This window comes from Zophobas morio, unplaced genomic scaffold, assembly GCF_036711695.1.
Source record: "Zophobas morio isolate AGI-343-1 ecotype UQ-CSIRO unplaced genomic scaffold, CSIRO_AGI_Zmor_V1 ptg000207l, whole genome shotgun sequence".
Taxonomy (NCBI): Eukaryota; Metazoa; Arthropoda; class Insecta; order Coleoptera; family Tenebrionidae; genus Zophobas; species Zophobas morio.
In genome coordinates, this window is record NW_026972311.1 from 206,562 (window position 1) to 234,108 (window position 27,547).

Here is a 27,547-nt window from a genome sequence, read left to right on the forward strand (position 1 = left end):
AGTTCTATTTTTAGGCGGACAATCGAAGCAAGGGGTAGACAAGGCTCCTGATCTTCTGAGAAAAAATAATCTAATAACTTCTCTACAAAGTTTGGGTGAACAAGAACTTTTATGTTTACTCTTTATTTTATGAAAACTTTGCGGTGAAAATAAATACTTAATACTTTTTAAAATTAAAAAAAAAAAGAGATATTTTTTATTGTAATTTTTTTTAAAAAGAAAAGTTGACAGCTGAAAGATGAATTTATTTAATTTTTGTTATTATTATCGGATTCTTAAATATTTTCGTAAACTTCTAAGGATGGCACGTGAACGATTTCGGAAACTTAGCAATCCCTGACGATAAGCATATTCGTAGTAGTGGTTGTAACTTGTTACGGAAACCAGAGTTAGTGGGAAAGGCAACTTTTCTCATTTAAATTTCGTTCACCATTAAAGTTATATTGAAACTTTTTTTTCTCTTTTGGCCTTTAGATTTTTTTATTTTTTTTTACTTATACTTTTTAATTTTTTTATACTTAAAATATTTAAGGTCACGCAAGAGTTATCAGAAGTGGTCTACAACACAGTTTCTCACTTATATAAATCTTACCTATTCGCTCTTAGTTTCTTTCAGTTTTGATAATTTATATAAATTTCCGAGTTGATAATTAAGTATATTTATGTATACTTATGCCTAATTTTTTCGTAATATTATTATTTATAAGTATAAAATACTTAAACCTACTTTTTTTTTTTTTTACAGTTTTTAGGAAATTATTATACTTATTTCAAGTAGAAACTTCACTTTTTTCTAATTCAGGCTTTGGAATGCAAATTTGTTCTGTGTCTTGGTGGAGATCATTCCGTTGCTATTGGAAGTGTTTACGGGTATTATTATTTGTATTTTAAAAAAATTAAATATAAAATTATATTCAGCATCCACTATGTTGCTAGTATTACTTATTTCAAATAACTTTTTAAAATTATTTAAGTGCATTCCAATCAGTTTTAGTATAAAAAAAAGAAGTCAACTCGTAAGTAAACAATAATTTTTTGTAGTGTATTTTTTCAGTTATTCCAAATTGATATAATTTATTGTCTTTAAAATGTTTAGAATTTCAAAAGTTTATCCGGATATTGGAGTTTTATGGGTGGACGCTCACGCCGATATTAATACTTCAGGTAAAACTTCTGCCGTCAGAGCTCCAAAAATATATATGAGTAGTTATTGGATCTGGTAGTACTATCCATAATACTGAAGTTTAGTAGCTTTTTTTTTTCTTTTACAGATTTCTACTTCTACAAATACGGTTAAGCATTTCTATATAAATCTAAACTTATAGAGAAAATAAATAATAGTATTATTTATCAATCACATGTGTTGTTCTTTGAGAAAAATTAATAAAAAGTATTTTTAGTTGTCGTGTTTACAAAAAAAAAGTGAATGTTTAATTCAGTCTTCATTTTTTTTTTTTAAATAATAGCTGTCGTTTATTTCATTTAATTGGTAGAGACTACGCGCTCGGGAAATTTGCATGGCATGCCTTTAAGCTTCTTACTTGGTGATTGGATTTAATGTTTCATTATTTTATGTACCTTTCTGTATGTTGGGGAACTACGCGATCGTTATTAATATTTCCGAGTACAACCTACCTGATGATTGGTGTAATAGGTTCATTGTTGCTAGAAATTTTTTGGTTCGTTGGGGATCTTTGGTATTATAATTTTTACTTCGGCTATGAAGCTGTATGGTGATTGGTTTTCAAGTTTATTGTACTTAGTAAGTTTTTGTTTGTTGGATATTTCTGAGTCGTTATTTATAACGATAGCCGTGAACCACTTCTTGGTTATTGGGTCTACAAGTTCATTATTTTTAGTAATTTCTGTTTGTTTGGAGTTTTCGCCATCCTTAGTAGCTTTTTTTTTTTTGGGGGATAGCTTCTTATTAATATGGACGAATGCTTTGAGTTTTATTATGTTTTGTTTATTGTGTCAAATTAGATTAAAGTTCTCTTTATGTTTCTTTATTTTTTTGGAAGCTCTTTACTTTCACTATATATAAGGACTTCCTAATCACTGCTCCAGCTTTGATTGGCTTCCCACCACCCCTCCAGTATTAGCCAGGAACCAACTTGTATATATTGGCCTGAGGTATTTCATTTTTTTTTCTTTCCTTTGTTTTATTTAGCCAGTTAATAAAATATATAGAAGTAAATATATATTTTGTGTATACCCTAAAATTTCATAATATATTTAAGTAAAAAAAAAAAAATTACTTATACTAATAAAATGTCCTAATAAATAATGAAAGAAATATAAAGAAAATATGAATCTACATAAGAAATAAGTAAAAAATAAATGGGTATTCCGATTAACTACTTCTTTTCTTCCCAAAATTTGTCGGGACTGGCACATATGCACTAAACTGTTTTAGTATAGTTTTCCTATAAATTGATTTAAACTACTAATGGGGGATATTTATATTTAAGTTATATCACCAACAATTTATTTATAACAATTCCAGCTTGTAAAGGGTTAACGCAATTACATACTCCTTATTTCTACAGTATATGAAAAGTTAGAATTAGCTCCGATAAACCATGTGCTCATACCCAGTGTCACAGTATTCCTTTTTTCCCGTCTCACAGTTTGACTATTTTTTTTTTTTAACTATTAGAAAATCACTTTAAGAAAAGTTATTTAACCTTATCAAAAAAAAGATGTTATTCATATTAAATAAAAATAGTCTTAGAAAAATTATGTTCGAATGAACCTCCTTTACTTTAATTTTTTCATTCGAAGGAGAGGGGGAGGTCATTCAGTCTCACTGATTGTACAGTTACCGGAGCATAGATGTTTGGCCCTCCTTATAACGTAAGTAGAAAAAAAACACGGCGACCAAGAATAAAACACTTTAGAAAACAACGTAGTTATGGGCCCTTGCTGACTTTTCTATTAAGCTCCTCGGTAAAACCTCCTGAAGGATCCAATACCATAAGAGCACAGCGAAAAAAATCTTTACCTACGCAGTTTACTTATACTATAAACTTAAGCCTTTTGTGAAAAAAAAAAAGTTGTCTGAATATAATACTACTTTCCAGCGCTGCCTAATACAGATAAACTAACAAGACACTCCCAGCGGTACTCAGTAAATCCTACTTATTAATATGTTATACTTGCATTCCAAATCAAGTGCCTTTAGAATTGACTGCTACGACTGCCAATTATAAAACATAAATATTTTTTTATTTTGCTTTGAAAATTATGTATTTACGAGACTAATGACAAAGGCTACCATGGCGACCTACTAGTTGTATAAAAAAGTTTACTTATCCCGGGCTACCAACTTACAACCCTCCCGTAGGCTTGTAGAGGAGGAACAAGAAGAAGACACCAAAGTTCTTCGTTGCTCCTCTCTCTTCCCCGTAATGAAATATATTGCAACACGAGACGTCAAGCGCACATTTGTAGGTGCGTCTTATAAAGTTTATGATTAAAAGTGAGATAGCTATGAAATGATGAAACTTATTAATACAATACTTGACAATTCTTTTTACTGTTACCAAAAGGGACCGTACTGGGAAATTTATTTTTTTAGGTTAATAAACTACCTAAAATAATGCTGAGAGTCATCTTTACTTATTATATGTTTATAAAAATTAAGTAATTTTCCTTTATTACATATTTTTAAAAACATTGGTAAGTCGAAAAATAATTTTTTTTCTCTTCTCGAGTTCTTTAATGAATATTTAAAATGGGCCTTCTCTGACGGTGATATTAACCAATGAGATGATAGTTTCAAGCCTACTTATGAAGGGCTGATAGTGCTCTCTTGCCTTATTAAGTTCCAACCCATTTCCTACTGCCACTTTAAAGTTTCTAGTATAAGAGATTTGTATTATAATATTGGAATTTTTTAATAAACTTAAACTTTTAACTTTTAAAGTATTAAAGATAACTTATATTTGCCCTCTGCAATTTCTCAGCTAGAGAATTATTAGCTGATATTGTTAGTAACGTTATAACTTAATACTTCTTTGCCTTTAATTCATATGTAAGATAGTTTTAGACGTTGCTTATCTCATTAACTAATTAATTTTTTTTGTGTACGTCCTAATAACAATTTAATTTTGCGAACTATATGTATTGCTACTGGCCTAACAGTAACTATCCCTCTCCATATTTACCTTTTTAATAGTAATATATTGCTTACGAATTCATTTTTTAACATGAATAAAGCATGAAATTTCCTAACTCGTTAAAAAAAAAAAACCAAAAACTAATAGGTAATAAAGGTTATGCATACGTACTGCACGCATCACCAACGTTACGAGATAAGCCTTTGTAAAAAGGTAATTAAAGGCGTCATGGATATGACGCCAACATGAGATATGTTAGGGTGTGAGTTCTTCCTGACGGCCTTATTTTATGATATAACCTTTTCCTTAATTTGTTCTGCCTGCTTTTAGTTTAAAATTAAGCAATTTCCGAGTTGTACGTATGCATAACTTCCTCACCTCTTTCGCCGCATTCAACATGTCTTTAAAGCATAGTACTTTCCCTTAGTATAAAAAAACATGTTTCTCTATAATGAATGACATCTTCGTAAAACGTGAAGATATCCCACTTGTTCGTTTTAATTAATATATAGGTAAAAAAGCGCAGCCGAAGTTCGCTACTGGAGCAGTATCGCCGTATTAGACCGTCTCTGTTGCGTGGCATTATATAATTAGATCACTTGACAAAGATGATCTACTATGGCGGTACTTCTCTAATAGCGAACCTTCGTTAGCGCTAACTTACCTACATACATAAAATGAATTATTGGGATATCTTCACGTTTTACGAAGATGTCATTCATTATAGAGAAACATGTTTTTTTATACTAAGGGAAAGTACTATGCTTTAAAGACATGTTGAATGCGGCGAAAGAGGTGAGGAAGTTATGCATACGTACAACTCGGAAATTGCTTAATTTTAAACTAAAAGCAGGCAGAACAAATTAAGGAAAAGGTTATATCATAAAATAAGGCCGTCAGGAAGAACTCACACCCTAACATATCTCATGTTGGCGTCATATCCATGACGCCCTTAATTACCTTTTTACAAAGGCTTATCTCGTAACGTTGGTGATGCGTGCAGTACGTATGCATAACCTTTATTAACTATTAGTTTTTTGTTTTTTTTTTTAACGAGTTAGGAAATTTCATGCTTTATTCATGTTAAAAAATGAATTCGTAAGCAATATATTACTATTAAAAAGGTAAATATGGAGAGGGATAGTTACTGTTAGGCCAGTAGCAATACATATAGTTCGCAAAATTAAATTGTTATTAGGACGTACACAAAAAAAATTAATTAGTTAATGAGATAAGCAACGTCTAACATCTTACATATGAATTAAAGGTAAAGAAGTATTAAGTTATAACGTTACTAACAATATCAGCTAATAATTGTCTAGCTGAGAAATTGCAGAGGGCAAATATAAGTTATCTTAAATAGCTAAAATCTATGTCTCTAAAGAGTTTTACTGTCTTAATACTTATATCTATTATATAAGAGACTTGGAATTTGTAGTAGGTAATTTTTTTTTTTTTTAACTGTCTAAAATTTGCGTTTGCGTGCAAACCTTGATATGGTTTAACAGTTAACGAAAACAACGCGTCGCTTCTGCACGTGCTTATAAATTTAATAAAAATAAGTAACTGTATTAGGGCATCTTTAATGCTAAGGCTTCCGTCGTTGCATATATAAAAAGTTCCTTAAAAATTAGGTTTGGGATTGGTTGATTAGTATTAGGCCATACAGCATGGTGTTCATCTGGTATTCCCGTAGCGATATGTATCTAATGGAAAAAATTTTGAATTATATATATCAACAAGTAGTTTTAATAAAGTTTTTATTTATTTCTGTTGGGGTATTAAAAAGATAGAGCTCTTCGAAATAAATATTAACTGATATGTTTATTCAAAATTATAAAAAAATCTCCTAAATGGCAGCACTTAGTTAACATAAAATAAATAATATATTTATTGCCCAATCAAAATCTATAGAACTGGACCTTTAATATTGAAAATATGTTTTTTACAATACAGCCAATTAAGCTGAACGATAATTATATGTAACTATATATAAATAGTATTCACAAACAAAATATATAGTAAATATAACTTTTCTAGGTTTTATTTAATAAAATAATACAACGAATAGTATTCACATATATTATCTTTAATTTCTCTGTAATATTTAATTTATTAAAAAAATAAAATATTAAAAGCTCCTATTCACATTTATATATTTTGAGTTTTTTTTTTTTGATTTTGGTGTGCATAAAGATCCTTTATAAAGTTTTTTATGGTATTCTTTGTTTCTCAAAAATATTTTAAAAATTGTATCAAGTTGAGGGTACTACCACTTTTTTCGTTAAAATTTTTGAATGATCTTGCAGAGTTAGTAGTAAAATTTCTTATAACTGTTGAATTATTACTATAATTACTTTAACACCAACATAAGTATAGACGATTTATGAAATTTTGCATAGTTTATTATATGAAAACAGTTATGTTTATTGTTGCTATGTTTCATTCTATTCAATAATTTTTTTGTTTTATCCAATTGTTAGAGATGTTGAACCCGAAGAAAAGAGACTTCTTTGCCAGTTAAATATTACAGTTTTCGATATGGGCGATGTCAACCAGTATGGTTCATGTTCTACACTTTCTTAATACTAATGATTCGCAAAAGTTAATACAAAAACAGTGAAAAGGATTATTTATCATGTCATTTATATCTTTTTATATAGAAAATTTCGTTTTTAGATATCGTTTTATTATTATATATGTGTAATAATATTGTTAAATTTCATTGATACCCTGAGAAAACGGTTTTATTACTTAAAAGGTTTACTTTATAAAGAGGTGTGTTACTTGAAAAGTTATATTATAAATATTTTTATCGTACCAGAAAAGAAATCGTAATAATAATAAAATTCTTAATATATACTGTTCTTGTAATTAATAATATTAAAAAAAAAAAATTGAAAACTTTTAAACACAATATTTGACGAATCATTTGCTTCCGCACTTCTCTGCTAACTTAGTACAGTCAACCAATCCCTTTGCAGTTAATTTTTTTTAAAATTCCCATTTATTGGTCAAGATTGTAATAAGGGAAAAAATCCTTTTTGTTGTACATGCAACAACAATCATAATGCTTTGAATCACTAAATTAGCTTACACAATTAGCCAATCATGCGTAGTTAATTTTATTGTCCGGCTTAAAAGACTCGGCATTGGAAACATTATGCAAGTTATAAAAAAATTGATTGGAGAACGCCCGGTGCACGTGAGTTTCGACATTGACTCTCTTGACCCCACCGAAGCGCCTGCAACCGGCACGCCCGTCAGAGGTCTCTATGTAAAACACTCCATCAATGACAAGACCCAACTTTTTTGTAATGAAGGCGGGTTAACGTATCGCGAAGGAGTTTATATATGTAGAGCTCTTCAAGAGTTTAACACGGTTTCGATGGATCTCGTGGAAATAAATCCTCTTCTTGGTATTATTATTATTACTATAATTCTTATTATCACTATTATTGTTATTATTGATAACGTTGTTATTACAATTAAAAAATATATATATTTTAGGGAGTAGCGAGAATGCTGATCGAACTATTCAGGCCGGTAATAAAGAAATAATAAACTACTCCAGTAATAATAAATTATAACTTGATCACCCGTTCGCAGGCCTTCATATGATCTACAATGTGATGGGCCAATGCTAGCTAGGCCAAGCACCAATAGTATTATAATAAAGATGCTCATTTTCTAATTATTTTTTAATTTCTTTGTTATTATTACAAATATTTTTATTACGTTTTTATTATTATAAGTATAAAACTTGAATTAACGTTTATTATAATTTTAAAGTTAGGTAAGAACTATAAAACGTAACCACAACTTTTGTAATCTTTACAAAAAACTTTAGAACTAATTTTTTGGTTCCTTTAGTATTAGTGGGATCAAGTTAATTTAAAATACTAGACAACTTCAACTAATATATAAAAGTTTAATAAATATAAATATATGTTAAGGCTCTTCGTGCGCACGCCATTTACTTATTTGCGCTGGAAAGCTAAAAGAACATATATTATAATTTATTTAATGAATACTATTTTAGATTATAATTAAAATATTGATATTACAAAGTACGAGTCCTTCATTCCCTAGAGATTTTGTTAAACACAGTGAGAATGGCTTTATGAGTAAGACAGTAACAACTTTTAAAGTTAAAAAAAAACACACTTTTCTAACGAGGCGTTGATAATTGAGTTCTCATAGTAGTTCTAGCAGTATAAGTTTAAGGGCGTAGTTCATATTAATAAATGCAATAAAGGCTAGCAATGAAAGAACCCTCTTGAAAAGATAAAGGTCTAGTAATATTGTCGTAAAGGATACTCTTTGTTTAGATGGACCCGCTTGTAAAACATTTATACCGTAATTGAAAGGAGTGTCAAGAAAAAAAAAATTTATAATATAAAAATATCTTATAAACTTTTCGTTTTAATTTCCAGCGGTTGCCTACATAATAAACGGTTCATATAATAAGAAACACTCTTGTCCTACGGATATATAAGGCTGAGCGTTAACCAGGGTCGGCGGTTTAACGCACTTTATAAAACCTCTATATCGAGTCTTCCTGCTTGTTTGCTTTTAGTAACTGCCTTCCTCTGCATTATTTATAAACTAAAAGTTAACTTTGAATGTTTAATTCTTGACTTTTTTTAATCCCTTATTAAATAATAGTGCTTGACTTTACCTATAATAATGAATGACTTAAAATCAGTTGTTACTCAGTTACGATCTCTAGCGTCTGTCAAAGATAATAGAGCACTTATAATCAAAGATGAACATTGCATACCTAGTTTAATAACTTTTCTTAATAATGAAGAAGAAGACTTGGTTTTCACTGCTCTAGAGGTTTTATTTATTTTTTGGAGTTTAGAATTAGTTTTTATATAATAAAGATTGATACCTCTATTTATTGTAATTAAAACTTTTGTTATATAGACTTTTAGATATCTTAGTGAAGAGGTCGAAGTTAAAGAACTTCTTCTTAAAAATAAAAATTTTGTTTTTGGTATAATGCGTCTTTTAGAAAGTGTTCGCACTTCTCCACGTAACAAAGCTGTGGCAGCCTCTATTTTCCGTCAATTTTCTAATCAAAAGCTCTCGTCTAATACACAAAACTACAAAAGCCAGCCTTCACAGAATAATAACCCGCCGAAAAAAGTTGTAGTTGGGAATGGTAATTTACTAATTCTAGTGAAGAAAATAATATTCAGAAAAGCAACATTAATAGCGATCTTAGTGAACAGTTTTAGACTGCACACACACCAACAAGTGGACGCCCACCTGTAGAGGCTTCTTAATAGAGAAATTGCTTGTATCATTCTATTTCATTCACTTGAGGACTCTTTATGTTAGGATAACTACTATTTGACTTCGCTACGACTGCAAAAGTCAAAGCAGTTGAATAGTTTAAACATAAAGCTTCTTTCGAGTAAAGGTCATTTTTACATAAATAGGGGTAAATGTTATGAAATTCTAACTTCGCTCTGTTGACGCGGTAATAAAACTTATGGTGCCACGAAAGTTGTTTGTCGAATGAAACTGCCAAATATTTGATTATAGCGCGTAAAGAGACGTATTGGCTACAAAGCATAAAGAATTTCGGTATACGAAATAAGCTTTGCTCTTAAGTGTGTCGTTTGCAGCTGGTCGCCATTCAGGCTATGACTCAAGTGCAGTAAAATACGTTCGCACGTGTTTTTCAGAGCAAGCAGGATTAGTCGTATTATCCCCAAACTGTGACAAAAAGTTAGAGTATTGGTAGGGCTTGTTCAACACCTATAATGCTAATAGGATTGGAGGTAGCCGTAAGCCAAGTGAAACGGCCGTTATCCAATTACACAATAACCCTGGTATACCACGAATACTCTCTACAAATTTTCGCAAACGCTCAAGAAGAACTGCTTCTGATTTTTTGAGAATACAGAAAAAAAGACAAAACGGTGGCCCATTAGATTTAGAGGAAAAAATACTTCGATTTAGGGATGCACACGATCGCAGCTCTATTCATACAAATTTAGGACTCTGCTAATAGGTAAGCTAAGAGGTCTTTATCATTTTTTCCTTTTATTGTAATAATTTTTGACTTAAATACTATTTACAGTTTTTTTATCAATGGTTTTATGTCATTAATTTTTAAATTTATTAATACTATTAAATTATGATTTATTAATTAAAAAAATTTTAATAGTGAATGACATATATAAAGATTAATGTAAAATTATAACAAGGGAATTTAAAAAAGTAGAGTTAAATTATACAATGTGTTTAGTTTACCATAAGTTAAACCTTGGTGGTCAATAAAAGATTTTAGAACAGAAAATTTTATTAAGGGCAGGACGGTAGCCCACACCCCCTCCAAGGACCAAACCAGGTGGACTGCTTCGTGACCCCTTTACGGGGGCGCATTAATATAATTCTCTTCCGAAGGGTAAGTTAATAAGTCGATAATCTTTCTATTGGTCATAAGCTTGCAAGCCTTGCATATAAAAGGCGAGACGTTATAAATTAGATGATTAAAGTGTAAACCTATATCCCTACTAGAATATCACATAATACCTTTTAATTGAAAAAATTAAGCTTGTATATTCCGAGTTTTCTTGATACCTCTGCTGGTGGGTCCATGGAAAAGCAAATTTTTAATTCTTTCACAACACCGCCAAAAATTATATTCTTATTATTTATTAAGTTGTTTAAATGGGAGACACTATTCTAAATTAAACAATACTTAAAGTTTTGCGAGGACACATTAGGGCTCAAAATCTTTTAAACCATTACTTTGGTTGTTGAAAATGTCTTCCTAACATATTTACTCACTGTTAACTGTCTGACAGTCGACTGTGTTAATCGTTCCGATTATAAATTATTTATATTTATAGCATCGCCCGGTAAGACTAATAATGAAGAAGGGAGAAAAAAATTATTGCCTATTTTTTAAATTTTAAAGAATTACAGATCTATACTTAGGCGAGTTAACCATGAGATCGTAACTGTTCTTACACAAAATGACTACATTTTTAATTTCTCCATCAAGTTTAAGATAATGTTTGAATAGGGATTTTTTAAGTTCATATTTTAGAACGCCTCGCCGAAATAAAGTTAATATTAAATTTTATGTTGTCATTTATTGCATGTACGCTAATTGAGCGTTTTTCTGACAGTAACGTTTGCACTTTAAAAACGCCAAAAGGTTTAAAGATTAAGGTAGGTAAGAAAATAAAGTGAAGCAGCTTATTTGGATAGTAAAAGAAGAGCTAAAACATTATTAGATATGTATTACCTATATATATTTGTGAAAGTTTAATTAGTAAGCATTTAGTATCCGCGTACACATAACGTAAATTTTTAGTGCTCCATACAAAATCATTGAGAATTTATCACCTACTCACCCTGAAAGTCAGAAACCAAGCAGGAGGATACATCTGTCCTTAAGAGGGACTGTTAGTAATTTTTATTAAATCTAGTAATAGGAGGTGCTTTTTTCCTATTGTTACCGTTTTTGCTTATACCATCATTAATTATATGAGCCAGTATACATTTTTAGCAAAGCGAAAGGGACTACTTGACCATGACGCATATTAAATTAGACCTTAATTGGTTGGTCATATCAAAACAACTGCCGATGAATGGTTTTTTCAATCATAAAGTCATTTTGGTTGGAGATTAATGTATATTATTATCTATTTATTTATCAAAATTGTTATCTATTTCCGCGGTTGTAGCCTAATAATTGTTACATTAACTGCGAGGGTAACTTGAGTTAAGCTTTTAGCAAACAGGTGCCAGGGTTAATTATCCCACTCAAATGTTAACTTCAGCTTAGGGAATATGAAATCAGTTATGACGGTAGCAAGTCCTAACAAAAAGTTCAGTAAGATCTAATTATGTTATAAAGTAATTATTTATGCCTTTTATTTTATGCCTTTTACTTGATTATTCTGCTTACTTTTGCATCTAAGTATAATGTGCACTATAATAACTATTCTTAGCCAAAAGCAACTAAAAAAAAGAACATATTATTCGCAAGTTTGTATAAAGGAGCCCCTGACTTGTTTAATTTTTATTTTAGATCTACATAACAATTTCTGAAAAAGTTATGCTACCTTATAGACTTCTAGGAAAAACATTTTTATAACTTAGGATTGTAGAATAGTGCATAAGTGTGTAAGAGCAGCATTGAGATAGTTTCAATTGGAGGGTCAGAGTTCTAACTACTTTTGAAAAAATTTTTCTGATTCCCCTTTTAAGCCACTAAGATTTCAATTTTATTTATAATTTTTATCTTTTTACCACACAACTCTATTAAAAATATGTAAATATAAGTTTTTTCACCAAATTCAACTTTTAACTAAATTTACTTATTAAAAGTATTCAATGAGGAGGTTTCAGTATAATTTTCAAGGGTATGCATAAAAATTAATTAGGGACTAGCAACAACAGTTACAAAATTTAGTTGGTTGTTGGATAAAAATTTTTGTTGGTGTTATAATATTAGTTATAACTACTTTATGGGCGGCAGAGATAATTTATAATAAAAATGGCAAAATTTTTAAACTTCCAAAGTAAGGTAAGTAGTAAAACTTGCCAGCTAGCAGTCCGAAATGTTTCTGTTATATTAAAAGCTGTTCTCTTGCCCTTAATTTAGCCGCAAAATCTTTGAATGATGCATGGATATATGTAAGAGCCTCAAAAACCATTCTATAAATTCAAAAAAAATTCAAATTTACTTAAACTTGAACGCATTTTTGTATGAATTTAAGAATAGCTATAAGTTCAAGGAGGGAGAACATAAAAGTACGAATTACGAGGAGGCGGAGTGCTTATGCCCATATATGATGAGACTACCCGGAGATTGCCAAATCAGTTTAAGATTTTTAACCAAGCACCACTTCTCAGCGTTTGGGTTAGTTGGTTAGTTTTACTTTGGGCGGTTCTTCGTCGATTTTTTTAGCGTCTCTATACTTCGTCCTTGCGAATTGTAGACAGTAAAGTAGATTATATAAAATTTTAACCTAATTAATATTATATACTTAAAATCCAGGGTTTTTCGCTTATTCATTCATATCCGTTAATAAATAAAATTTTTATAACCTCAAAAATGAGTGAAGCTGCTAGTGATGCATATGATTACCTTTTTAAGAGTAACCTTTAAATAATTATAGTAATTGTTTGTATTTTTAATTTTTGTGTTATAAAATAAAGTCGTAATGATCGGTGATTCCGGAGTAGGAAAATCTAATTTACTCTCGCGTTTTACCAAAAACGAATTTAACTTGGAATCCAAATCAACTATAGGTAGATAACTTCTTTTATATATTCAAGTTTTATTTGTTAATATTTCTTTTATGAATAATTTTTTTTTTCTTACCAAATATTTTGTTATAGGGGTCGAATTTGCCACTCGCACTATTGAGGTTGAAGGCAAAGTCATTAAAGCTCAAATTTGGGACACTGGTGATATGCCTTTAAACCTAATCACTAAAAATTTTCTATCTTTGATGTAGTTATAAGCTAACTGTAACTTTTGTTTTGTATTAAAAATAGGCTTAAATCTGTTTCTAATTAAATTTTCATTGTGATTTAGTACATTACTTCATTTGTTAACTGTAACATATTTTGTAAGACACAAGCTTATTACTATTTTTTAAATTAATTTAATTTAATTTTTAAAATGAAAATTTTACTTTAATGCCCAGCCGTAACTTTTGTTTTATATGAAAGGTTAAGATTATCTCTTTTTCTAATATGCTAAGATTTATATTTATTTTTTTAAATCCGCAGCGGGGCAAGAGAGATATCGAGCGATTACTAGTGCTTACTATCGAGGCGCCGTTGGAGCCCTTCTTGTTTATGATATCGCAAAAAGAGAAACTTTTGAAAATATAAGTAAATTGTTTATAACTAGTTAATTTTTATTTAAATTATTGTTTAATAGTTATAAATTTTATGTTTTATATAAATTTATATTAATTATAATATTAGTAAAAACTTAATGTATATAAAAAAAACTTTAAAAAAAAATTAAAACCTCTATTATACATTATTTTATTTATTTAAATATAAAAAATTTAAAAAATTTAAAAAATTTAATTTAATGTTAGAAGTCATAATTTTTTTACTTTTTTATAATCTTTTTTAGGATCTTTTGTATGTATAACAATTTTAAATGTGCTTTATCATTTAAAATAATCTCACAACTTCTTGATAAATTTTTAATAAATTTTTAAATTTAAATTTGTTCATATATTTGTCCCACAGAATCTTTTTATTTACATCTACATGTTTCAAGTATTTTTATTTTTTATAATATGAAGTAAATAGGGGAAAATAAAGAAAAGTTATTATAATAAATGGAAATAATGAATACTAACCAAATAAAAGAAATAAGTGAATTATTGACAAAAAGTAATTTTATCTGAGAATTTTAGTATATATAAACAGTAATATAAAAAATAGAAAGTAAATAACTTATGTTAACACGTTTTTTTAAAAAAAAAAATTATATATTTTTATAAATTAGCAATTATTAATAGGATTTAATAATTATGAATGAGAAAACAATTCACGTTTAGCAGTTTTAGCAATAAATTTTTAATTTTTTTTAATTAATAAAAAAAGAGGTTTTAGCCTAAGATAATGTGTTAAGTTATAAAAATGAAAGCACTAAATTCGCTTTAGTAATAAAATACGATAACAAGTAAATTATTGTAATAATGAATAAATATTAAAAAACAGCGAACCAATATATGGGGTTAAAACACTTTATTAATTTTATATAAAGTTTCAAGCAATATATTATAATACTTAAGTTTATAAAGTACTACATTTTTAAGTCTACGTTATAAATAAACTTCATTACATAAATACTTAAGTTAATACTTTGCAAAGTAAATAATAAAAAGTATATATTCTCTATAAATTTATATTTTTTTATGTTTATTTTTCTTTTTATAATTATAAAATTTATAAACAATTATTAATATATTAAAGAAATGAATTTATTATATTCAGCCTATATAATATTTTTATTATTCTAGTAAAAAAAAATTTATTTGAAATTTTTTTTTATATTTATTTTTCAATATGAAATGGTTTATATTTGTATATTTTTATTTTTGAAATATTTAAATTTTGCATTTTGTAATTATCATCTTTACTGTAATACATTAAAGTTAATAATACTGCTAGTATATCGTTTATTGTGTTAAAAATTTTATCTTAATAAATTTTACTTTCTTACATATAGTTCCTTATTCATCATCTATATTACTTAAATAAATATATAATAGCTTCTTATAATATTTATCTAGAAACTCGTACTACTTTTTATAATAAGTTTTTAATATATATATTATTTATGTTTATTTATTTTCTTTATAGAGTTGTACAGTTTTTGTTCAGCAATTTATATATTTATTATGAATTTCATATTTTTATTCATGAATTTTGAACATATTTAGTTTTTTTGAAGTTTAATATTTTTTTTAACATTTATATAAATTATTTTATTTTAAAACTTTAGTTATAGTATTTAATAGTATAAAAAATATTAGTATCAACTATAATGTTTTGTAACTTCTAAAGTTGAAAGAAATTTTTATTGTTATTCATTTTTTTTAGATTATTATTTAATATTTAAAATTAAATATATAAAATGTTTATTTGAAATAATTAACTTTTTTATAATAATATTATAGTACTTTTACTGGACTGTACTCTACTCTATATTTTAAAAATTTTATTAATGATAAGAATAATTTCTTTTTACCTTGAAAATTTCCAGCAGTAATAACTATGATTTAAATTTAGAAACTTTTTTAATAGTAAAAGTTTGTTTAAATTATTATTTTTGCTCTTTACTTATTTTTATATAATTCTTCTTGAATTCTTGATAATTATTTATATATATTAACTCATTTGAATTTTTAAAAGTTTAATAATAATTAGTATTCTTTGATGGCATCACTATTCATACTGAACCGTTTATAAGTTTTTGATTATTTATTATATTTTTTAGTGTTATTATTTTATTATTTGTTATTATTATTAAAGTACTATATTGTAATACACAAAATCTAGTTTCTACTGAAAATAATATTTTGTCTTGTATACTTGAGGTCTTGAATAGGTTTTTTTTTCGCTGGATTCATATAAAATAACTTCATTAAAAAAACTTGCACCTTTTTACTATAAAGAAGTCAAAGTTATTACATTGCTATTATTAACTTTATTTTCACATTAGTTTAAATGATTAATAATAACCATATTATATATCTTCTAAACTATTTACTATATTATAATAAAGAATGTAAATATTAATATCTTTAACATTATATGCAAACGTAAAGTTTTATAATATAATAATACATAACACTTTTACTTTATAATACCGAAAGTTTTATTGAGATATACTATAAATACTTTTCTTAGCTTTTACTTAATAATAGTATTGGCATCAATAATTAAAAGATTTATATAAGTCTTTTAAACTTTTCCCTTATCAATCTAATAGTAATAAGTTCACGTTGACGTATTATTTATTTTTAAGTTTTATCATTTTATAATATTATAAATAACATTATTAACGTTTATTAATAATCTTTACAAACTTTTCCTTAAGATAATAGCCTTAAAATATTACTTAAAATTTTTTACTCTATAAATCCGGAAGTTTTTTGAACTTTGCCTCATTTTAAAAAGAAATTTATTTTTCTGAGTAATCTACTTTAAAACCTTTAAGGAAAGTGGCTTAAAGAACTGAAAAGCCACGCTGAGGAAAACATTGTAGTGACGATCGTGGGAAACAAGTCAGACCTGAGGCACTTGCGAGCTGTTACCACCGATGAGGCCCACGAATTTGCAGGTTTTTTATAAGAATAAGTATAAGATTGATATATTTAAGTACAAATAATATTATAAAGGAGGATTAATTATACAACAAAAAATGTTTAAAAGCTGTAAAATTATATATGTGGTAAAGGATCTAAGTGGGAAGTTTATCATAAGTGCTAATAATTTATTAGTAACTGAAGCGTTTTACTCTTTTATTTTATAAAAAAATAAAACAAATTTCAAAATTTTAAAAAATATGCTTAAGTAGTTTACATTTTGTTTATAAAAAAATTAAAATTATCGGGAGTTTATATAGATTATTATAGAATAGTGATTATAAATATAAAACTAAAGTGTTATAATATGAAATTTAAATAAAGTTTGATAAGAGCTTTTGGTGTATTTTTTATTTATTTTCTTTATAATTTTTATACAAATATATTCTTTGCATGCGGGTTTATTAATTAATAATTTAAGTTTTATTAATTTATAAGTTCTTACGGATAATTTGTTTTATAGATATAATAAAAACTGAAGTATTCTGGCAATCATATATATAATTATAATAAGTTTATAAGGATTAAATAAAATACTTCTTTTAGTAAATGAAGAGTAATGCTAGTATTATTAAAAAAATAAATCTATTATCTTATAATAATTATTTAAGGGTAAATGTATCTAATAAAACCTAAAAATTTAATATATGTTGAGTCTAGCAAAAGTTTCATGAACTCGGTAAAATTATTGTAGCCTTAAAAAAATGTCTAGTATTATAATTGGTTCTGTTAAAGCGCATGAGACCATCTTAAACCAATTAAAAAGTATATGAGCAATATTAACTTTATTTATAAGTTTACGTTATTATTTATATTTAAAAAAGTAGAAGTTCTACATGTCATTATGACTGAAATCTATTTTGTAATGAAAATTTTTAATTTTATTAAAAGGAATCATAAGGTATAGTTGTATAATATTTACAACTATAGCATCCGTTATAAGATTTGTCCAGTTTAATAAAAAATATGCATAAAACATAAAATAGAATATTACTTGAATAGAAGTTAAATAATTTTATAAGAAAAAACGTAACTTTGCGTCTTCTTACCGGTTGGTGCATTACTTTACTTAGCCCAGTCAAATACCAAGGGGAACCACTCAATGGAAAAAGGCTATTTTCTATAAGTCACTGCTATAACGCTTTCTGCTAGAAATTTTTAAAAGGTAGTTAAAAAAATCAATAAAGTGCAAAGATTTCTAGTAGAGTGTTTATTAAGCAATGCTGTTAGACAAAGTGGCCTTTCTTACTATTTAGAAAACACTTTATAAACTGTTTCCTACACTTATAAGCTATATTTTAAAAGTTCAATTCCAAAACTATTAAAGAAGAAAAACTTTCAAGCTTACTTTCGTAAGAGTTTTAGAGCCATAAAATCGTCTTAAGCTATTAGATGATCGCATAAGCAGCTTCTTTAAAAAAAAGTCTTTTAAAAGAACTGTCTTTGTACATTACTCAGTTTTAAATATTAGTTTGATAAAGCATTACGCAAACTTCAATTGTTTTACTCAATACAATATTTAGAAAAAGAATCCCTCTCTTTTATAGAAACTTCTGCTTTGGATTCTTCTAATGTTGAAACAGCTTTTATAAATAACTTGACGGGTACTGCTACTCTTCCCTGTGTACCTTTGATGTTGCCTTGATTCTACTGTCCACAGAAACGTGCCGAATGGTGACACAGAAGGCGCTTACCTCTAAAAGTATTGACGAAGGTCCCTTGCAGACGGCCCCCGTTTTTGTTTCTTCTTCTTCCCAGGGAAACAAAAGCAGTTGTTGTTAGAATAAAAGTCAATGTGTTGTTACTTTTTAAAACTGTTTTTAGATTAAGAAAAAACTGCTAAATTGGATTATTTTCAAACTTTTATAATGAAAATTTTTTATGTGCCTCGAACTTTAAGTATACTTGAGCAGAGAACATATAATAGAGAATTATAAGGTATTACGTAAAGTTGCTTCTCTAACTTCGGAGTTTAGCAACGTGTAGGGAGACTGAAGTAAAACGGTGTAATACTCCGCAGAACTTACCTACTTAAACTTATTAGTTAGTAGCACATAAAGTGGGCATTTATTCTATCATCTTCAACCATAATTAGGCGAGGATATGTTTGTAACAGTTATTAAAATACTAATTATTATTTCTCAATACTAATTTATAGGAACGTATTATTCTATTTAGTGCCTGTGCATTAAAAACATCGCACTTTTTATTTGGTCGAATTTCCATTTGAAGTAGGCTTTTAATACACCAAAAAGTTGCAGAGGTGTTTGTTAAACCCCCAATTGCGAAATTCTCAAGAGTCTTCTGTAACGCCTTATAACAAAAAATTTGATATAAAAAGAAACGGAAAGTTAATCGAACTATTTTGCAACTGTACACAAAAGACGCAGACGAGAGAGACTGGGCGTGGAGTACTTCATATAATGCTTAAATAATTAATTACACGTGGTAATATGCGTGCACTAGATTTTCCGCCTGCATCCTTGCTCCTTTTTACTATAGAAGGCAACTTAAGTAGTAAAAACAAATAGCTTAAGGTAGTTTACGCAATATTTAAATTCGATTCTCTCTATTTTCAAAAAATTATAGGTTAATATATATGCGCTTTATTCGGGTCTAAGCTATTTTTGTCAACGTCTAGATATCCTTTATACATAGAAGAATTCTTTTCGGTGCTTACATTGAAGGGATTTAAATTATAATTACTTTTAAAATTAATCCAATTATCCCTTGGCAGCAGCTACTCTCCTAGTCAAGTCTTAATTTAACTAATACTTTAAGCATGTAAATTTTGTATGTTTCGGACAAATCATTTTAGAAAAGCAGTTCACTTACGTAAATTGAATTACTTCCCACTTTTCCGAAGGTTTAACTTTAATTACTATGTATGTCTGATTCCTTTATATAACAAAAACTTTTCTCGCGATTTCAACTTAAATAACCCATTCTTAGTGGTGTTAATGACTTGGGCAGGCCTCCTTAAAAATTTTCCTTTAACTTTATATATAGTCAAAAATAAAATAATAATATAACAATAAAAAGTGAATAGAAGTCTTTTTTAATAATAACAAATATGCAAACTTTAACATGCGTAACGTAATAATTGATTAGAAAAAAAACATAAACTAAAATGGTAAGGTGCGTAGACTAGGTTTCTCACTTGCACCCTTACGGTACACACGTAACGTAACCCGAAAATAGTTAGACCTATTCTAGCGTCAATTCCAGTTTAACTACAAGTTGACCTGGAAACCCCAGTGTGACTATTGTCAGCTTAAAGTACTTGGGAAGTCCGACTTTTAAATTAATGTGTAAAAAAACTGGATTTTTGGTTGGTTAATAAAAACCACTGAAACAATTTTTTGACATAATTTGTTACTGTAAGCTCGTTGAGTTGGTAGTAGTTGTGGAAAGTAATTTAAAAATGTGTAGATTTTTTGAGGGGTCTCAAAAATGACTGAGTTGACGAGGAGAGTCAATAAGAAATTTACAGGATGTTGCACAGTACTTAAGTCTATAATTTTTATTATGTCTATTAGTATTAAAGAAAAATTCATGACTCACTAGCCTCTCATTCTGGATTCTATTTCTTTTTACAGACGTGTTTTTTCTAAATTATACTTTATTTAAGTTATTTAAAGATTATCAAACTGCAAAAAAAAAGGTTTATGACTAAAAGTAGCAACAACTATGATTGTATCATTGACCTAGCCCTAATATTAGTATTCTACGAAATAATCAACTCTAAATAGGGGGCGTTTAAGATGCTTTTTTTGCCTCAACGAAGCTGTGTATACGATGGAAACACTTAAGTGCATGAATCTTACAACTTATGCCGGAGGCAAGCTATGAGTATTTCATGTTTTCGGTAGCGCTATAAAAACCATTTTACTTTAAAATATTAGATATTTTCCCTACTATAAATTGCTAGTTGTCGCCTCTAATCTTAATAACTTTTTCAGTAATTCAAGCAGTGATGTGTGATATTTTTTTTAACCCCGAAGATTGAAAACTAGTACCTAATTTAGCAGACACACGAGAAAAAATTTTTCCCTTCGTCGCAGAGGTGGGTTGTATATATTTATAATAAAGCGCCATATTACTTTTTTTCTTGTTTGTTCTTTTTTTACTCTCAGTTGTTCTGTATTTGTTCTTAAATTTAGTTTTTTATTCATAACTATTCTATTCCTTTCTTTTTATATATCTATTATTACCTGGTCTTTAGTTTGCTTTATGTATAACGGTTAATGGAATCCTATATTTTCATTATATACGTGATTATCAAGGCTAATATCAATTGTTTTGGAGTTATAATTATTTTCATAAAATTTTATAAACTTTATTTGGGTTATAACTATAGTCACCTTAACAATAAGTGCTAATAAAATGAGGTATATAAATGGAAAAAAAAAAAAAAAGTAAACAAATTAACTATGAGCAAAAATAATTAACAGAGCTAAGATCTTAGGGCAAGCATGGAGTTAATCACAACTATATCCACGCTGTGAACAGTCAGAAATAGAATTTAAGAAAAGATCGTAGAGAGGAACAGAACTCAGGAATTGAATGTAGAAGCAAAATTAAATTAAAGAGAAAATATACCATAGGCGCTTTATATAAATAAAGTAACAGAATCAGTCTCTTCACCCTAAGGTTAGAAGTCTTAAATATTTCTTTAAGCACCAAAAACGCAAATTATAAAATTAACATGCATTAATCGTCTGTAATATAATGATATTATAGGGGAGTATGCTAGATTAATGAGGCTTAAGACCTAATCCCAACCTTAACTTTCTTAACTTATATATACTATATTATATTATATTAAGGCACCTGCTAATGACAGAGTTTAAGTCAATAGATTATTTAATAGTTCTTTTTAGTTTATTAATTAACTTTATTATGTCACTGCAGAATTGGCAATATACTTCATTAATTATAAACATCCTTATCTCTATAAAACATTACTTTTCGAAGTCTATTTGTAGTATGTTTGTAGCATTTTTCAACATAACTTTCATAGTGCAAGCTCACTTTCTTTGGGGCTGGCCAGAAAATGATTATATAAAAGTGTGTTCGATCAATTTTAAAGACTAATAAATTAATAAACGCCCTGATAACTTTGGTTTAGTTGTACCTTGAAACTGCTTAAGTATACTACGAACTTTTTTTAATTTAGTAAAAGTCAGACAGTTTAATTATAATTAAAAAAAATCAAAAGTAGTGACGATAATAGCATATATAATGGCAACTTTTAGTTATATTACAAAATATACAAATTTATTAAAAGTGCTTAAATCAATTTCTTTTTGCTCTTAAAAGTCCTAGGTAGTAGAAATAAAAGATTACGAATTTCTTCAAAATCCTTATTATATATAATTGTAAGGTCCTCTTCACTTAAGTAATTCATAATAAGTCTCATAGGTATCGAATTTTCTAAAATATTTTTATGAAAAGCACTTTTTCCCATAATATCTTCAAGAGGAAAAAGTGTTTCCTTTAAATGGCTTTGAGCGAGAAGTTCACCAAAGAACCCATCATTTTTAGTTAATGTGTTCAAAATCCTATTATTAAGTTTTTCAAGCAAATTGTTTTTTGCAGCGCAAGCAAAGATGTAGTCAGTGAATTGTAACTCCTCATTAAGTGGTGACCGCTCTTTGTAAGGTAATTCTAGTAACAAGTTATTATCATCTACAAAGAAAGCTTTCCTTAAGGAATATGAAGTAGTTAACTTCTTCCGAAAGTCCATAAAAATGCCACCTGTCTCATACATAATTCCATGTTTACCTAAATGAAAGGCAGCTTCGGTATTAACTTTTTTAGCTACTTCATAATATTTTCCTAATTCAGATTCTAAGTAATTTTTAAAAAACTGCCCTTGTCTCAAATCTTTAACTGTTACTAATTTAAATGCCGGGCCGTTAAGTTCATGTCTGTATGCTTCAATTTCATTTCCTATATCGTGATATAGTATTGCTTTACAGTTTGTAATAGTATTCTTTGCGGTTTTGTACCAAGTTAAAAAATTTTCTATCATCTTAGTATCTTGTATTAAAAACACTAATATCTTTGGTACATGTTTTAGTTGGTCTCTTTGAGTAAAGATTTTAGGCAAAGTGGGAACAAATAATTTCTTAAATTTATGACCACCGACAATGGCTCCTCCTTTTTGGAAAGCGTTGTTCAACAGCAACTCCTCTTTAGATATCGGGGCCTCTATATTTAATATCCCACGCTGCCAAAAATATCTTCTCCAATTTCTAGATTTAATATCATATATAATTTTTAAATTCTTATCATTTATTTTTATTTGACAATCAAACCCTGGATTTACGGTAGAAATGAAAATATTGACGTTATCAATAGGTACCTCAACCGGGTACGAAGGAATATATTTATTAAAATCATCTAGGTCTTTAATCTCTGAAAGTTTTTTTTGAACAACTCTTATATTCATTTGCTGATCAAAAACTGCATACAAATCTGAATGTTTTAGTTCTACTATGTTTCCTTTAAAACTTCTGTAGAGATATAATTCCCTTACGTTATAATTAGTAGGGTATATAATATATTCTTTTTCGTCGACTTTAACGATCCACACATTAAACGTTTCCATTAATTGTCTACTTTCCAAATCTCTCGCTAAAGAAGGAAAAAATGAAGAATCCTGAAAAGAAAAATATTGTAGCCTTTTTTTTATTAAACCTGTAGCCCTAAGAGAGCCGAAGTATTCTTTAACTTTTTCATCAAATTCTTTATTGGACAACTTAATAAAGTTTCCGGCACCAAAAGACTTTGTTATGAATTTATAATATTTCAAGTATTCTTTATAATTCATAAAGGATTCTGCGACACTTCTACTAAAAAGTTCATCGTGATGAGTATAAATATTTTTATTCAAATTGTTAAGGCAACTATTTAAAAGCCTGGATGGCCCTTCCCTAGTTGTTTTAGTAGAAGCAAAAATCTCCGAAGTATATATATAATCATTAAGTTCCTTATTAAAGATGGGAGGAAATAACAAGATTCCATCTTTGTTTGCCTTTAGAACTATTTCAAAGATGTTTGAGGGTATTTTACAATTTACTCCAAGAAAAAGGCCATCTATAAACGTACTTACTTTTAGGCGGGCTAGAAGAGAAGCCATATCATAATTTTTTTTTAACAAACTTTTTAAAACGACTGAATAAAACTCTTTAAAGCTTGAAAGTTCCATCAGATTAACAACCTTTATACCTGGATAACCAGAAGTTATTTCTTCTAATTTCATTAATTCAGTTTCCTCCTTATATATATATATAAAAGTCTCTTTAGCAATACTTTCATCGTTTATATATTCGTACGCTTTTTGGTGGTTTTTAATAATATTTCCAATATCAAGTGGGGTATTTTCCATTATAACGTAGTTAAATCGCATTGGAATTACTTTAGATTTCTCCTCCAATTCTATGAATGGCGTGTGTGGTATTAACTGATCAAAAGTTATAAATTGATTAGGCGTTTTAAGAGCTTTATCGTCAAGTTCTACCCATTCTTTATCAAGGGTATAACCCAAGTGTTTGCTACTGCCTGGTATTTTCCACATGCTTTCTTTAGAGTCATATATTACCGTTTTAAATTCTTTTTGGTAAAAAACATTAAATTTACCTCTCTGAAAAATTATACCATTCAGACGGAATTTGTTACCATTTAATTTTAAATAGTATTCCAGGATATCAGTCGAAGGCCCAAGAACTTGGGGGATGGATGGGAAAAGATTTATAAATAATTTTTCAGGAATAATTATTGGTATAGTTTCGGAGAGCTCTACCCACTGACCCTCAGTGGTTAAAGCTATGGACGAAATGAAGTCTTTGCTTTCAAAATACCGCCAGGCAGCTCGAATGTTGTCAAAAATTACTTGACGTAACTCACCTTTTAAGTTTTCTATTAAAACAGTTCCATCACTGAATTTGTGCATATTTGCAAAATTATATTCATTATTTTTTATAGCTCCGCCTTCTTCAACTAAAATACCTTCTGGTGAAAATGTTTGTCTACTACTCTTTTCTTTATATAAAGAAATAAGTGCATCATCTGTATTACGTTGGTCGTTCAGTTTTTGAGGAAGAGAAAGAGCAGAGGTACTCGGTATATTGTTTATTTTATCAGTTATTTTCTCTTCTCTAAGATAGAGTGGTTTTTGGGTAACTGAATGGGCAGAAATACTTGCTCTATTAGTGGTGTCGTCAGCTAATTTCTCTTGTACTAAAACCTGTGCTTCATGATATTTTCTTTTTTTATAAGGAATAAATGAACTGATAGAGGTAGTTGCCTTACTACTTGTTTCGGTAATTATTTTATCCTTTTCGGGGGCCTGCGCTTCATCATATTTCCTCTTTTTAAAAGGAATAAATGGAGTAGAGATGCTTGATTCACTATTTGTTTCCTTAGCTAATTTCTCCTTTTCAGCGTTAACTTCGTTATAATTTCTCTTTTTAAAAGGAATAAGTGAAATATCCTTACCGCCGCCTAAAAGACCTATTTTTTCCCATTTCCCTATATTATTATTATAATAAACCTGGTTGCCTGTTCTTTGTATGTCATTTATCCTCCCTTCCTTAATTTTAAAAGTATACAAAAAAGAAGTTGGTTGTTGACTGACGTCGACGAGGAATTTTTCTTTGTCTAATATAATAATTTTTTGTCCTCTTTCCATTGCCTGCTCTTCAAGAGAAAAAAACTTTTCCTCAAGCTTACCTCCTACATTTGGTTTATTAATATCTACGTAATAATCGGAACTAAACGTTTCACTCTTTCGACTAACATCACTTTCCTTTAGTATACTAAGCTTGGGTTCATAAGTAGTTAATTCATTATAGTTATTTCCATCTAATAGTAAGTCAATGATGGGTTTTAACTTACTGTGTGTTACCTCCGAAAACCTAAGTACACTAGGAAACGTAGGAACTGCATTGAGTATTCCAAAATATAATCTATTAACAAAAGCCGCTTTGTGGTGAATTAAGTCATCCATACCGACTCCTATTTCGAAAGCGGAGTTAGTGAAAAATATTACATCAAAAATAACACATTCAGGGCATATGAGAGCGAAAGGAAGGATAAACGTTGAAAAAGTGTGGACGACATATAGTATTTGCTCTTTGAATCTATCCCTATTAGAGGTCACCATATACGGAATATCGCCCTTACTTTTTTCCATAACGTTTTTGGTTAACTTATCAAATAAAACCTGATCATTACTGATTGGAGCACTAAGAACAAAATAATCGTTGAGAGTACTTGCATTTAGCTCTGTTTGAGACATAGCATAGAGAATATCATTAACCCCCTCAGCATAGAAGAAGTTAAAAAGTGAGGTTATATTTTGCCAATCAGACATAAAAAAATGAGATTGAATCACTTGTCGTTTAATTTTACTTTTTGTTTGGTTTACTAACCAAATGTAAAGGTTATTCAAGTTAGTGAATTCGTGAATAGGAGAAGAATTACCCTGAATATAAAGAAGCACATGTTCGTGCTTTGAGTTAGTAAAACAAACCATGTCATAACTATAGACAGCATATTTTTGTGGTGTTGCAAGTAAGTCATCTAGCCAAAATTTCCATTTAGCATAATTAGGACGAGCGAAGCCCAAAAAATGACCGCTTATACTTTGATTTCTTTCAAATATTCCTTGAGCTATTTGCGCTCCCTCAAGGCTTAAACTCCCTTCCTTAACTTGAGATAAAACTGCATGCAAAAAGGACAAACGTAAATGTTTTAAATAGGTCATGTAGTTTTCATTCCAGTACTCGTCGAGATATTTTTGGTATATATCCTCGAAGTTAAGATTTTTTGCAAGGTTTTTAACAACAGTAGGTGATATACACCATTGTAATTTTGGTTGAGGAACATCATTTTTGCCGAGGATATAGATTGATGAATACCTAGATATAGAAAATTTAGTGGGATCAGGGAAGGCTGAGTAGTCAAAAGCTTCCATAGGAAAAAACGGAGCGGGACTTAAAATAGCGGCTAAAGCTTCCGTTTTGTAATTTTCATGAGCTTGTTTACACGCTTTCTTGTAATAAAGTTTTTCATACGTTTTATTAAAATCAACTAAAGGGCCCCCACTTTTATTAAAAACAACTTTCGTAATAGGTACAGAGTGGAGACATGGAATGTCCATTTTGTTTTCTTCCCTGCTCCAATCATTTTTTAAAAAACACTCCGCCAGGCTTGCCTCTTTTACTATAAAACCCACTTGATGTGAAAAATTATGAGCACTGCTCTCTTTGGTTACTTGAGAAGCAGCCGGAAAATAAAAAAAAGTGACGTACTTGGCCTTAAAACTATCAATGGTCTGGTTTAACTTTAAGAGAAGTTCATTTTCCAAGACGTTCTTTGCCATTTCCAAAGGGGACTGTAACATTTTGAATGAATGACCTATTACATAAAATATGTAAAAAGTATTGAAAGCTTTTATAAACTATCAATATTATAATTACCGAGAGCAGTGAGAAATGTACACAGAAACATGTACTTGAAAAGTTTAGTGATCGT

General features: G+C 28.6%; 2 protein-coding genes across 2 annotated transcripts; both read left to right on the forward strand.

Moving 5' to 3' along the window:
* Positions 1-463: 463 nt before the first annotated feature.
* Positions 464-7,807, forward strand: LOC135146063 (uncharacterized). Its single transcript, XM_064078223.1, has 10 exons — positions 464-568; positions 803-870; positions 1,097-1,164; positions 1,494-1,544; positions 2,046-2,133; positions 6,605-6,679; positions 7,266-7,390; positions 7,445-7,540; positions 7,632-7,667; positions 7,731-7,807. The coding sequence occupies exons 4-10, from the start codon at positions 1,523-1,525 to the stop codon at positions 7,766-7,768; spliced, it is 480 nt and encodes a 159-aa protein (XP_063934293.1). The 5' UTR covers positions 464-568; positions 803-870; positions 1,097-1,164; positions 1,494-1,522; the 3' UTR covers positions 7,769-7,807.
* A 5,377-nt stretch (positions 7,808-13,184) lies between these two features.
* On the forward strand, positions 13,185-18,806 carry LOC135146056 (ras-related protein Rab-11B-like). Its single transcript, XM_064078210.1, has 7 exons — positions 13,185-13,255; positions 13,317-13,409; positions 13,500-13,568; positions 13,896-14,000; positions 16,855-16,977; positions 18,526-18,606; positions 18,663-18,806. Exons 1-7 carry the CDS (start codon positions 13,213-13,215, stop codon positions 18,782-18,784), a joined length of 636 nt encoding a protein of 211 aa, XP_063934280.1. The 5' UTR covers positions 13,185-13,212; the 3' UTR covers positions 18,785-18,806.
* The last annotated feature ends 8,741 nt before the right edge of the window (positions 18,807-27,547 follow it).